Below are 13,618 nucleotides of genomic sequence, written 5' to 3' on the forward strand. Positions count from 1 at the left end.
TACTACTAGAAAATCATATATTAGCTAATAGAAAAGGTTTTCTAGTCAGTACTAGCAACATAAACAGCACCCATTCAGGGTTAGCTGTTCTCTGGTTTTATGATTTTTGTGTAAGTTACTATCCTATTTCCTTTCTTATTCCTTTATCAAGGTTAATTTATCGGCCATTTCAGCATGTCTGCCCATAGATCCTTCCCTTTCAAGGCATCCTAATATCTTGAAATGAGTTTTGCATAAGAGGCATCCAAGTCAACCAGTTCCCCTTCCTTGGGATCTTAATTCTGTGTTAGAAAAGCTAACACCTGCTCCATTTGAGCCAGTTAATCTCACTGACTTGAGGTTTTTAACATGGAAAACCAAGACTACCTTGTCGGTCAGACACAGATCACCCTTCAATAATTAGTAGGAAACTTAATACTGTGATAGGGCTTTTAATCAGTCCACATATGACACGCTTGTTATAGCCTGTATTTTTTCGGTGAGAAACCTCTGAGGTTTGGCTGGTATACAAGGTATTTTCAGACCCCATTCTGATGGAGCTCCTGCACATCCGCAAAATAAACAGCACCAGAATTACCTGTTCTAAAGACTTAAACCTTGCCTGTCATATAAACAGGACCTGCTGGAGAGACAGGTATGTATTTTTCTAGAACAAGCTCCTGATCCATTTGAAGCAAATTTACTCCCTAATCCAATTCGAGTTTAACTTGGACAGTTGGATGGGGAACAGGAAATTCATCCCTGGTTTGGCACCTATGTCTGTATGTCATCTCCCAGGCCCCTGCTTGTAAATGTTTCACCTACCCAACCCCCTGTTTACCCTTACAAGAATTTATAGGAGATTTTGAATGCATGGCTAGGCTTAAAAAGGCCCTTGTGGTCATTAGCGTAGTAAACACCTATGAATCTATGAGGACTTTCCAGCTGTTTCAGGTGCCTGGAGAGGTACATGCCAAAGGGTGCATTGTACTGGATTATTGGTCTAATGAGGGTTGAAGTTCCATGCTACTGTGGCATACTTAGGTTTGGATGTCATGCCCTTACTTATAAGCTGAGACACATAGAAGGATTTCCTCACCATCATGAACACGTGATAGTCAAATTTTAGATTACTATGTCTCAGATCTTTCAACAATGCATCCACTGTGGGGGAGGGGGGTGCTATCAATGTTGTAACTTACAGGGTTATTTGATTTTCCAAAGGCTGTTATTATCCACCTCTTTGCATTTAGTTTGAGGCCATGGCTTTGACACCATGACAACAATCATTAGTCGGTGTCAGTCCTTTCTGTAGGATATCAACATTGTTTGAGGAGTCAGTAATTGCCCCCAACTTGAAATCATCATCAGACTTTGTCAGCCAAAAGCCATCTACGTTTGGCTTGACATCCGAGAAGTATATTCCAAACAGGAGGCCCAGCACAAAGCCCTGTGGTACTCCACTGGTGACTGGCCTCTTGCTGGATGTGGATTTCTCTACTCTAACAACATTTGTCCTATCCTTGAGCCATTTGGCTGTCTATCTGGTGATGTAGAGGTTTATGCCCAATTTTGTTCATGTATAATACCCGAGTGTGGTATTGTGTCAGATGCCTTGGTCAGGTTAAGGTAGGTGGTATGCACTGTCTTACCCTCATCCATGACTTTTGTGACCTACTCAACAAAGTCCACCAGATTTAGCACGCAGGACCTGTTCTTGACGAAGCCAAACTGGGTCAGGTCTTGAATCTGTGGAATTTCCTGTGTCGTTGCTAATCAGGTCCATGATTATCCTTTCCATAGCCTTGCATATGAGGCCAGTCAGACTTATGGGTTGGTAGTTTCCAGGGTCAATTAATGGTTCCCCCTTTGTGCAGAAGGATGACTGTTGCTGTCCTTCACTCTGCTAGGACAAAGTCTGTCTGGAGACTGTGGTTAAATAGAGATCTGAGTGGGTCTGCTAGGTCACATTTAATGCTATTTAATAGGCACCCTAGGATTCTGTCAAGGCCTATTGATGCTGTGTTCTAGCTTTAGAGAGTGCAGTGACAACCTGTACTTTTGTGATAACAGGCAAAGGAATGGTAGGGATATTTTGTGGGAAGTGACTGGAGGTGATAAGGGGGTAAATTTGAGCTTACTATATCGGCCAATAGGTTTTCTATTTCTTCTGACTGAGTATAGGTAGCATATTTACAGCAAACTCAGCACAAACTTGAGTGTTTCCCTTAAGATTTCAAGCATCACAAAAAATGTTTTGTGATTATCCTTTGCTTGGGAGGCTACTTTAGTCTTGTATTTAGCTTTTGAAGACTTGACTAGTTCCCTGATTTGCCTGTTGAGACTGAGGGATTTTTTTCTCTCCCACTTACTTCTAGGCAGGAGTTTCTTCCTTCTGTTGTATAGTCTATGTATGCCAGAGGTCCACCAGGGTGGCTTTTTTTTCTGCCTATTCCTGGGTTTAATTTGGTCAAGTACTGTTGTTTCTCTGCAGTTGTTTAATTGGTTTTACAGGGCATTTGTGTATACTTCTGCATAGGCCTCCATGTTTTTTGTGGTTGGGGAGCTTTAAAATTACCCATGCTATCACTTAACAGGAGTTGATTTGACTTGGAAAAATTCTTTAGGGTTTTAGGGTTTGAAGGGGTACTACCGTTACATTTATTTCAATGGAGACCGATTTATCTGCTCTTACCAATGAGGACATTATGCTAGGGCGGTGAAAGGATATTTGACCCCTATTGGGAGTGCAGACCAGCTGTTCCAGAGCACTTGCATTGACAAAGTCCAGGAATCTCTGAACCTACATGTTAGTGGTCTTATATGTTTTCCAGTTTATGGAGGGGTAGATGAAAATCACTCATGAGTTGTGTGTTGGGCTGAATAGTCTAGTAACTTCAGATGTGCAGAGTGGATTTCATAATTCATGTTTGTGGAACTGTAGCTAGAGATGATGTGTTGGGGGATTTTGCTTATGGTCAGCTGGACATGGAGTAGCTCAAGCGAGTCACCCTGCTTGACTAGTCTAGAGGTGTGATTGTTTGTATGTAAATGGAAACACCTCCTCCTTTTGTTTTTTTCCTTTTCAGAGGGTGGTCTGAATGTGTGATGGGCATTGCTCGGGTGCTTTCTGCATCCTTGAACCATGTCTGTTTTACTGCACAGATGTCAGCATTCTGCAGGGTAAGAAGAGCTGCCACTGAGTGCAGTTTCTTGTTAAGACTCCTAGCTTTGACCAGTAGTACCTTCAGCTTGGAGTAAGAAGAATTTGTTACATTGGTAGGTCTCTTGGTGTTGCCCTCCCTAAAAAATGCACTATGGGGGTGGCAAACACTTTTGCCAGTATTCAAAAGCCTAATGGCAACAATCACAGATCATCTTTGAAAAAGCAGGGTGGCCTGTCAATTATGTTGTCCCAGGCACACAAATACTGGATCCCCTTGGAGTGACACCAGTAGCTAAGCCAATTATTGAAGTCAGTCATTTTGTGTTTGTAGTGGATATAATTTTTGGTGACGGTAGAATGTTGCTCAGTGCGAGGCTCATACCAACCTGTGACATGTATTCAGAGTGGTCCATCATGTGTCTCTTCATGTACTCCAGGGAGTTATATCTAAGGTTATTCACACCCTCATGGACTATGACTGAGACTTACTGGTACTTGTGTTTAAGTGATCAGAGCACCTGTGTGATCTGGTGAATCCTGGCAACTGACTGTAACCATCTCTTTATCCAACCTTGTGAGGTGGTTATCTGTGTGCCTGGAGTGTTCTATGACCAAGATGTTGTAATGTGCAGTGTTTCAGCTTAGGGGCTTGCTTGTGGAGACACTGTGATGTGTATTTTTGTGTGTGGTGGTTGGTGTTTACTTGGTTTTGTTTGCATATGGTTTCTGAGGGCAGGGTATGAGAGGCTTCTGAGGTTTTCATAAGTTACTTGCGAGTACCTCTGCATATGTGGGTTTATGTGTTGAGACCTTATATAGTCAGGAAAATGATGTGCGTGTGCAGTCAAACCTGTTTGTCATTTGATTTGTTAGTATGTGAGATTATGTCTCAATTTTCATAATGTAACATTTCTCACATACTATGTTTGTTTCAGAATTAAAGGAGAACCACACCCACAGAATCAAAATACATGTTTATTTCATCATGGTTTGGTGTTTCCTACATTTTAACACCACTCTGGGACTATTTACAGGTTTTTAAATATTTTTATACGTAATTTCTGAGTCTGACCACATGGGCTCTGGCATCTTGAAGTAATTCTGAATGTTTAGTCCACCTCTTGGTATCTCAAAATGCAGTGCTTGTCTGTAAAAAGTTACATCACGTAGGCTTTTTTTTCCCTAAAACTCCTGTCAATGCATTGATTTTAAATGCATACACTGCTGTCTTTCAGCCAGTTTTAAGTAACATTTCATGACGTTCAATGACCACTTAAAACATAAACGGTGCAAATGCCACAGAACAGACTTTCAAAGTGCTTTTCACTGCTGCTTCTTTTTTGAATGGCTAAACTGCTTTTTTGTGAAGCCTGAATTTTACTACTTTGACTTATCTCACACCCCCAACACACACCTTACTGTCAAAGTGCTAAGGGTAATTTGAGCAGTTACCTGCTGTGATTGACAGCTCACAGCAGAAGACTTGACTCATGTATTTTCCTTGTTCTAGCCTTTACTTTCTGTATTGACAGGGGAAAGACCAGGGAGCTGTGACATCATGGCATGGGTGGGGTTTTAGGACAGTCATGGTGATGTCAGTTTGGGGAAGCAACTGGTCAGAAAACTACCTGCATTCAGTGGCCTTGATGACATCAATGAATTGAAGACTGCAGCAAAGGCGGGATAAAAGTTTTTTGAAAGTGAAACCACCACAGTACAGTAAAGTACGGTTCTAGTAGAGAGAAACAGCCAATTTAAAGTTTTTTAAATGCTGTGTTGTTGTTTATTCATAGCAGGTACAGTAAATAGAGAGAAAAAGGGCAGAGAAGTTGAGCATTTAATAATAGAATTCTGTTATTGTCCTTTAAGTGGTTGTCCAGTGTACATGAGACAATTGCTACATTATCTCAGGATGCCCATGTCCTCCAGGCTGGCCACAGTGAAAGCAGGAAAGTGCCTTTCCATAGTTATATGTTTTTTTACTATGGGCTTAACCAGGAAAAAGAGTGGGGAGATGTAACTGAACTAGGATGATAGCACATGGACAAAGAATGGGTGCTATACTGATTGTGAACTGCAGCTATCCAACAAGGCGATGCTGGTCTGTGCACAAATCAGATGTTCCTACAGCAGTAGGGGGACTGTGAAACCTGTAGAGATAGTTATTCTAAGGGAAATTTTAAATTGATAACATTTGCGTCTATAGAGGGCACTGCTGCTGCATGGAGAGCAGCCTATTGCAAACACTGGGTTTATGTAGAATCAGAAAAACAAGTTTTACAATAGCAAGGCCTACAAACCAGCACCTCAGAACACAACACCTGCAACACATAGACCTCACAGTCAGAGTGTCAAACAGTCACAGCCCTTAAGGCCAAACACAATGCCAGACACACTAGTCATTGGTGACTCCATAGTCAGACACACTGACGTCCCGCTCACCAGACTGAGTAAGGAGAAGGTCACAGTAAGCTGCCTGTCGGGCGCTAGAATCCGCCACATAACGCAAGCACTCAGGTCTCTCAACAGCAGGTACAAATATGACTCAGTCATTGTCCACGCTAGTGCAAACGACCTGAGACGTACCTCCTTGGACTACATGAAAAGAGACATTGAGGAGCTCTCTGATTATGTAGCCCAGGCAGGTATGACCCTGACCGTGAGCAGTATCCTACCTTCACCAAGAATGATGCCACAATACAGAGATAAGATGATCAGCTTTAACAATTGGCTTAAACACTGGTGTCATTCAAAGGGGATCCAGTGTCTGTCTGCCTGGGATGACATGCTGGACAAGCCACGCTGCTTCGCAAGGGATGGCTTGCACCTGTCACCCCTGGGATTCCGGATATTGGCAAAGGCTCTTGCCACCCCATAGTGCCTTTTTAGGCAAGGCTCAAATTCTAAACCTACCACCCTAGAACACAAAAAGGAAAAAACTAAGGGTAATGCTGCTCAATGCCAGAAGTCTAAATCTCAAAATGCACGCACGAGGCCCTTCTCAGTATGGAGAACATTGATGTCTGTGCTGTGACAGAAACCTGGTTCAAGGCTCCTGAGAGCACCCCAGCTATCAGGTTTTACCTCATATCATGCGTTCCGCCCCAAAATCCGGACAATACCAAGAAAGGAGGGGGTATCCATATTCATCAAGGACACCCACACCTCAAGACTGGTGGCAATGCACGATGCATCGGAGACCATCCAGGTGCAATTAACCATAGGCAAGACTGCTCTGTAAATTGTAGCATGTTACAGGCCACCCTCACAAACTCAGGAACCTCACATGGCCTTCCTGAAAACACTAGAGGGATAAATGTATCAACAAACACCATCATACTAGGTGACTTCAATTACCCTAATATAGACTGGGAACACTACTCAAGCCCAAACACCCTAGCCCAAAAGTTCCTGGAATTCATAAACTCAAATGCCATGGAACAACTAGTCACCATCCCCACAAGAGGAGATAACATACTTGATCTCATCATCACGAACATGGGAGCACAATGTTCAACACCAGAAGTATACCCTCACTGGTGAGATCAGATCACAAACTAATCTCGCTGGAGGTCCTCATCCCACCCCACCTGAAATAAAAAGACCACAGTAAAGAACTTCTCAAAGCCGACTTCACACTTCTAAAGTCTAGTGTGGGATCCTTTAAGGTCCCCCAGCTGGCGGAAAACAGTACTCAAGCCGCTGAATCACTTACAAATGCCTTCTACCAGCACCTGCAGGACTGCATGGATAAGGCAATCCCAAGCAAAACAAAGACTATTTGTACCAAAGGCAAGCGTCCAGTCTGGTGGACCCCAGCCATAAACAAACTCTACAACAAAAGGAGGAAGCTACTACAAGATAGAGCAAAATCCTTAAAAGGTAGGACACCCTTGATCACTATAAGTAACAACTAAGAGCTCTCATAAAATCATCCAAAGCAAATTTGAGAGAAAAATAGCTAAAGACTCAAAAGACAATCATAAGGCCTTCTTTAGCTATGTTAGAAACCTGGGAGGAAACTCCCAGATATGCTCAGAACTAGTTCAAAATGATGTGAAGATTACTGATCCTACAGACATTGCCAACATACTGGCTGACAGGTTCAGTGCAAACTTCTCCCCTCCCCAAAAGGAGAGATATCTATACCAAACGATTGCAGCCCCCAAACATCTCCAGCGCCCAAGTGAGAACTGCTCTCTCCAAAGCAAAAACACAGCATCCATGGGACCTGATGGTGTCCCCGGCTGTGTGCTCCACGAACTCAATGAGGAATTAAACCCACAGCTAGGACAGCTGTTTAATCAAAGTCTTACCTCTGGATACGTACCCAGGAGTGGCGCACTGCAACTGTGGTCCCACTTTACAAAGGCGGTGCCTCCACCGACCCTGGAAATTACCGTCCCATTAGCTTGACAAGCCTTATCTGCAAAGCCATGGAGAGGATCATAATGGACCTCATAAATAAAGACATAGGGAATTTGCAGACTTTGGATCCAACCCAGTTTGGCTTTGTCAAAGGAAGATCATGCCTTTTAAACTTGGTTGACTTTTTCGAAACAGTCACCAAAGCCATTGATGAGGGAAAGGCAGTCCATACAGCCTACCTCGATCTGGCTAAGGCCTTCGATACAATACCCCACTCGGGTATCATTGAAAAACTCATCAGCTTAAATGTTAACCCATACATCACAAGATGGGTAGCAAACTGGCTGAGTGACAGAACCCACAGGGTCAGAGTTGCTGGCGCCATGTCAGACTCTAAGCCTGTCACAAGTGGTGTCCCACAGGGCTCAGTCCTGGGCCCACTCTTGTTTGGCATCTACTTTTCAAGTACAAGCAAACACAGAAGGGTTATGGCTGACAAAGTTTGCAGATGACTGCAAACTGGCCATAGTAGAAAACACATCTGACACAGATATCCTTCAGAAGGGTCTCACAGAAATGGATAACTGGTGCCAGAGCCACGGCCTAAAGTTAAATGCCAAAAAATGCATAGTCATACCCTTCGGGAAAAACAAGGCTACCCCTAGCTACCAAATAGGTGGCAATCCACTGAGCACAGAAGAAGTTATCAGGGACCTGGGGACCCAGGTTGATAGTAGTCTGTCATTCGACACCCATGTAGCTAAAGTAGTTAGGAAGACCTTCTACATTGCCCACCTTATCATGAAGGGATTCTCATCTAGATCAAGGGAGGTCATAGTCTCCCTTTACTCATCACTCATCAGACCAATGATTGAGTACAATGCCCCATTCGGAATGTATCTGACCCGACACTTGCAGCAGCTGGAGAGGCCACAAAAGTTCCTCACCAAAAGGATAAAGGGTCTCAAAAATCTGTCCTATGCTGCCCGACTGAAAGAACTCCAGCTCTATTCAGTCGCCACCGCTTGCTCAGAGGTGACCTTTGCCTAACATACAAGGCCATGTCAAACCCAGATTTGATGAATATGCTTCACCTCAAAAAATCTAGATCCATCAGAGCCACAAGGGCGGGAGACTTAAACCTCGACACGGCTATTAATAGGACGTGCTGGAGGGATAGACTCATCACCCAAAGACTCCCTATGCTGTGGAAGAAAATCCCGGTACATGTGAGGCAGAGCACCTCGCTGGCCTTGTTCAAGAGAAATCTTGACCAGTGGATGGGAGATCGCAGATATACCCCAGGGATTACCTCAGTGTCACTGCTCGACAGAGGCACAGCAAAATAATGGGTATAGTTCCCCATACTTAAGGGGTGGCGTAAGCCACAAAACGATGGGCTAGGCTTGCAAATGCCCTCGGGCAGATAGCCTAGTATGAACCTATGAACCTAAGACATGCAATAAGCTTTCAGCAAGCAGCCCCCAAAATGTATAGGTTTGCTACAGCACACTTGTGCCACAGAAGTGTAGTCAGAAAACCCTCTTAATGTAAAAATGGTGGTTTTAGATCTCAAGTGCAGGAAAACTAGATACTGCTATCCTGTAAAACTAGCAGACACAATGTAATTAAGTACTACAGCAGCAGTAGAAACAGTTCAGCTTTGAAACTCTACTATAAAGTGCAAGAAATATAACAACTAATACAGGATTCTTTTGAAATACACTAAAAATTATCAGCAGAAGTGCCAAATGATAGTTTTGTTCTTTTAGTAGATATGAGGAGGAAATTTAAATCGTCATGACTGAGGGTTTAAATTTCCTTCTAATATGCTTGCGAATTGAAGGGATTCATTCTAGTCTCTCTTGGAGACCTCTCAGTGCTATTGGGCAGCTTAACCCAGCTGTAATATTATCCTCAGCGCTTGCTTGGTTTGCCTTTAGGAAGTTGCTTCCACAACCCATAATACTTTCTTCAAAGGCAGCCTTTACTCTTTTCATCTTTGGAGCTAGCCTGTATTTACTTGATATTACCCATTGCTCAGCCACGTAGCTAATCCCAGCCTTTGAAATGTTATATATAACAGAAACATGCTAAATTATTTATTTGCTGTATTTGATGTTGTATATGCTAGATAACTTCTTACCAAATCAGTTGCTATGCAATGGGGACTCTTCTTGATTGTTCAGGAGTACCCTCCTTCCATCCTGTCTGGGTGGGTGAGTCATATTCATCTATTTTCAGCTCTTAGAATCCATTTAAATCCAGACGGTATTGGATAAGTTAACAGTGAGTGTGTCAAATCTGCTATGATGATGTTTTGCAGAGGGTGGACTGGTGGGAATGAGCAGAATTAAACAGAAAAAGGAGGATCTTATGGTCTGCAAGTGCATCATCAAGCTGCACCTCTGCAAACGAGTAAGAACTTCCAGTAAAAGATGCCACAGCTGATTGGAGGAATGGATAAACCCATCCCAAAGTATCCATCAGGGAAGGTCCTTTTCATGTATCAGCTACAGTACAGTACAAATGTTTCTGCTATTTCTAGTGAGTATCACACACAGTTGTACATTGCTACTATACTTAACCCATATACCATTACGTTTCTTTGTGGTTATAGGGTCTGGGACAAGATTGTAAGTGGCTCATGCAAGATTCTTGTTTTTGTCGCCATGGAAATACTATTAATTTTCAAAATGAAGTTAATGGCAATGCATAAGTCAGAGGACATAACACACTTTCTGGAAAATGTAAGTAGTTGAATTTCACAGAGTAACCTTTTCTTATAGTCATCTCTTACTTGTAAAATTGTAGGTTTCTGACTCACTCAGTTTGTGTTACATTTGTCAGCTGCAAAGATGATTAAAAACAATGTGAGAATTTTAATTCATATTCCACACAGACTTAATTCTACTTTGTAAGTGATCTGAATAATTTATAAACTTAATATGTCTAGTGGCATTTGTATGACCATCCAATGTACTTATGCACACAATTGCAAATCTGTTTTATCTGTCTCTTAGTACTTTTATTTCTCCTTCTGCATGCCATAAATGTATGTTAATGTCACGACTAGATAGCAGTGTTCTGGGTGCAGAAGCTTTTAGCAATGAGTGATATCCCTCATTGTATTCTTTGCATGCTGGATAATGTGCAGCTAGGCTGCCATTTTGCAGACATTAGGAAAGAGAAATTCTTCAGAAGAGAACCATGGGAAGGGTGCACATCTACTTGCTTGCCATTGGCTTGTGATCAGTCTTTGATAAAATACCAGCATTCCATTTTTTAGTGGCACTTTTTTCTATATATGTGTATACAAGGAGTCTCACACACACACACACACACACACACACACACACACACACACACACACACACACACACACACACACTTAACATATACACATGCATTTATAAAATACTGGCTCTACAAAACTTTATATGCCATAATTAAGTAACCTGTAAGGTGTCTGCGCTGATGTAGTGTGTACACATTTAGATGTTTACATTTATCCCTGTAAATGGAATCTTTAAAATACAGTTTGCGAATTTCCTTTGGACTCTTCCAAGACAATGCAAATTTTGCAGGTGTGTATGCACAAAAATATTGTTATACGTAATTATTGGTCTAATATATAATAATTTGTATAAAGGAATTAAATGTTCATCTGTAGTAGACTAATTCTTCAGCATATATCCCATTTGTTTTATTGACCTGTTGCTAACCATTGTTGCATGCATAGTAAAGATAAATGAAGCAGTAATCATGATGTCTAAAATTGTGCATTCATTTACTTCTTTTAATGGTTGTGTAAATAACACATTTTTCTTTGAAAATATGTTTTCTGAAATACACGATGATTCATTTTTTCAACTGAAACTAGTCACATTATTTTATGTCTATAACGTCAGTATGGTTCATGTACTTATTTAAGGAAATCAGTATCTCTCTCTATGTTCTTCGTGTTTCACTGCTACAGTCATCACATTTGGGTTATCTGCTTGCAGTAGCCCTCAATCGGCCTGATTAACACAGTCTTGAGTCCTGCGTCGGTTGCTGTCCCTTCTTCCGTGACGTCAGGTTGTCAGGGGTATAAAACATGCAGCCGACGCCATTACATCAGTCTTTCTTGCCGTGTGGTGCCCGAAGCAGAAGCAGTTCGCAAGTGCTGGTCGGCCGACTCCTGAAATTTTTGTTTTCGAGTTTCAGAACCGAAGTTTTTCCTTGCTCTAAACCGATGTCAGAAAAAGTAAATAATTGTATTACTTGTGGAAAGCAAATACCTCATAAAGATTTTCATTCATACTGTATTCCTTGCCTAGGCCCTGACCATGACGTACCTCACTGTCAGTTTTGTGCCTTATTTAAACCATGAACTATCCGTCGTCGGTATATTTTCACTACTAAATATTTTGGTGCTCGGTTCAGTTATCCTGATATGTCTTCGGCAAGCCATCTGACTACCGACATTCTGAAAAAAATGCAAAGATAAAGACAGGGACAGGCTGCCTAGGTCCAAAGCTGCCGACAACGCTTCTCCTAAGCCAGTCGCCAGTTTGTCGGTACTCAGTGAGGCGCTTTTGCAGCCCCTGATACCCGCTACTTCAGATTCGCAGGCCTCTGCTGAGACCCATTCAGAGTTCGGTATGCTGCAAGATCCTTCAACTGTGGAACCTGCGGATGTCTCTACCTTGGATGGGTCCGGAGCCGCTGTGCAGGTACCGGCTTCTTAGGGTATATTCTGGCCTACTGTCTTGCGTATTAAACCAGCACCATCCTCTTCTTCAAGACCTAAAACTCGAACCTTGCCTAGAAAACTGATGCCTAGACCGCATGGTCAGGCCTCTATGCCTAAAAAACAAATGATAAGAATGGCTGAAGACCTTATTACTTTAATCAGGGGAAGCCAGCCTTCCCCCTCTAAGAGACCTAGGACTGAGTTTGCTTTTGATACTTCTGACCAGGATTCTGAATTTTCTGTTTCCTCTGATGACCATGATTTACCCTTATCTACCTGTGAGGATTCTGATGCTGAGGACTCTATTCCCTCTGCTTCCCCCCCCCCAGAGGATTTCTCTTTTGGTGAAACCTTGCATACTCTCAGGGAGCATTTTCATTGGGAAAGTCAGGATTTCTCTGATTCTAAAAAGAGGCTTAGGGATTTCTTACTCATGCCCCAGCACAGGCCTTTAGCCATACCTCCTGTACTAGACATTGTTGATGATGCCTTTTCGGAATCTAGCTTGGCCCCTGACTCTTTACCTCCTGCTCCCAGAAAATCTGATAGATATTACAGGGTCCCTGACTCTCACAAGTTCCTTTTTAAAAATCCTACTGCGGATCCTGAGACCATTTCACAGGGACCCAAGGGCATTAAATCTACTCCTGCCAAAAATCCTACCCCCTCTGATAGAGACTCTAGGGTGCTGGATAGATGGGGTAAGAAGGTATACACTTCTGCAACTTTGGCCATTAGGGCCTTAAACTGCCAGTTTCATATGTTAAAGTATCAGCAGCATATTATTGGATTGCTTAAACAGAAAATGATGATAAATCCTGATTGTGCTGAAAATAAGGATTTACAGGATTTACTGCATTCAGCTGAACAAGTTGGAAAACATACTTTGCAATGTGGTTTTGATTCATTACAGGCATCTTGCAGGGCTGCTGTAACTGGGTCTGTACTTAGAAGACATGCTTGGCTTAAGGAGCAATCCTTGCCAGATCATGTTAAAGCGAAATTACTGGATGCTCCCTTAAACCAGGACCGCCTGTTTAGCAACAAAGCAGAAGAATGTCTTAAAAAGATGGAGGAAAAAGCTAAATCTATGCAAACTGTTAAAGATTTTTTACAACCTCCAAGATTTAGTAGGCATTGGCCTTCCAAGAATTGGTCCTTTCCTGCCTCTTCCAGACCTTCTCAGTCCAAACCCAGATCCAGCAGAGCTCCCAGGCTTCAGTCCCAGGGTGCACACAGGACTAAGCAGTGGGGGGCCTCCACTTCCAAATCTGGGAGTAATAAAACTCCCCCTATGGTAAACTGTCTCACGGACTTCTTTTTAAAACTTCCATGGACTTCTCAACTGACTGCCCCTTTGGGGGGAA

The 13,618-nt window shown here is 42.5% G+C and overlaps 1 protein-coding gene across 2 annotated transcripts in view; it reads left to right on the forward strand.

Annotated features, from left to right (window-relative positions):
* TBC1D7 (TBC1 domain family member 7) overlaps positions 1-13,618 on the forward strand; it is a 1,434,943-nt gene that overhangs the window by 922,158 nt on the left and 499,167 nt on the right. For both annotated transcript variants that reach the window (XM_044064902.1, XM_044064903.1), the window contains exon 6: positions 10,134-10,263. In XM_044064902.1, coding sequence (XP_043920837.1) covers positions 10,134-10,263 — 130 coding nt within the window. The remainder of the gene's footprint in view (positions 1-10,133; positions 10,264-13,618) is intronic.

Source organism: Protopterus annectens, chromosome 3.part0, assembly GCF_019279795.1.
Source record: "Protopterus annectens isolate FY-2018-M chromosome 3.part0, PAN1.0, whole genome shotgun sequence".
In the NCBI taxonomy this organism is placed as follows: domain Eukaryota; kingdom Metazoa; phylum Chordata; order Ceratodontiformes; family Protopteridae; genus Protopterus; species Protopterus annectens.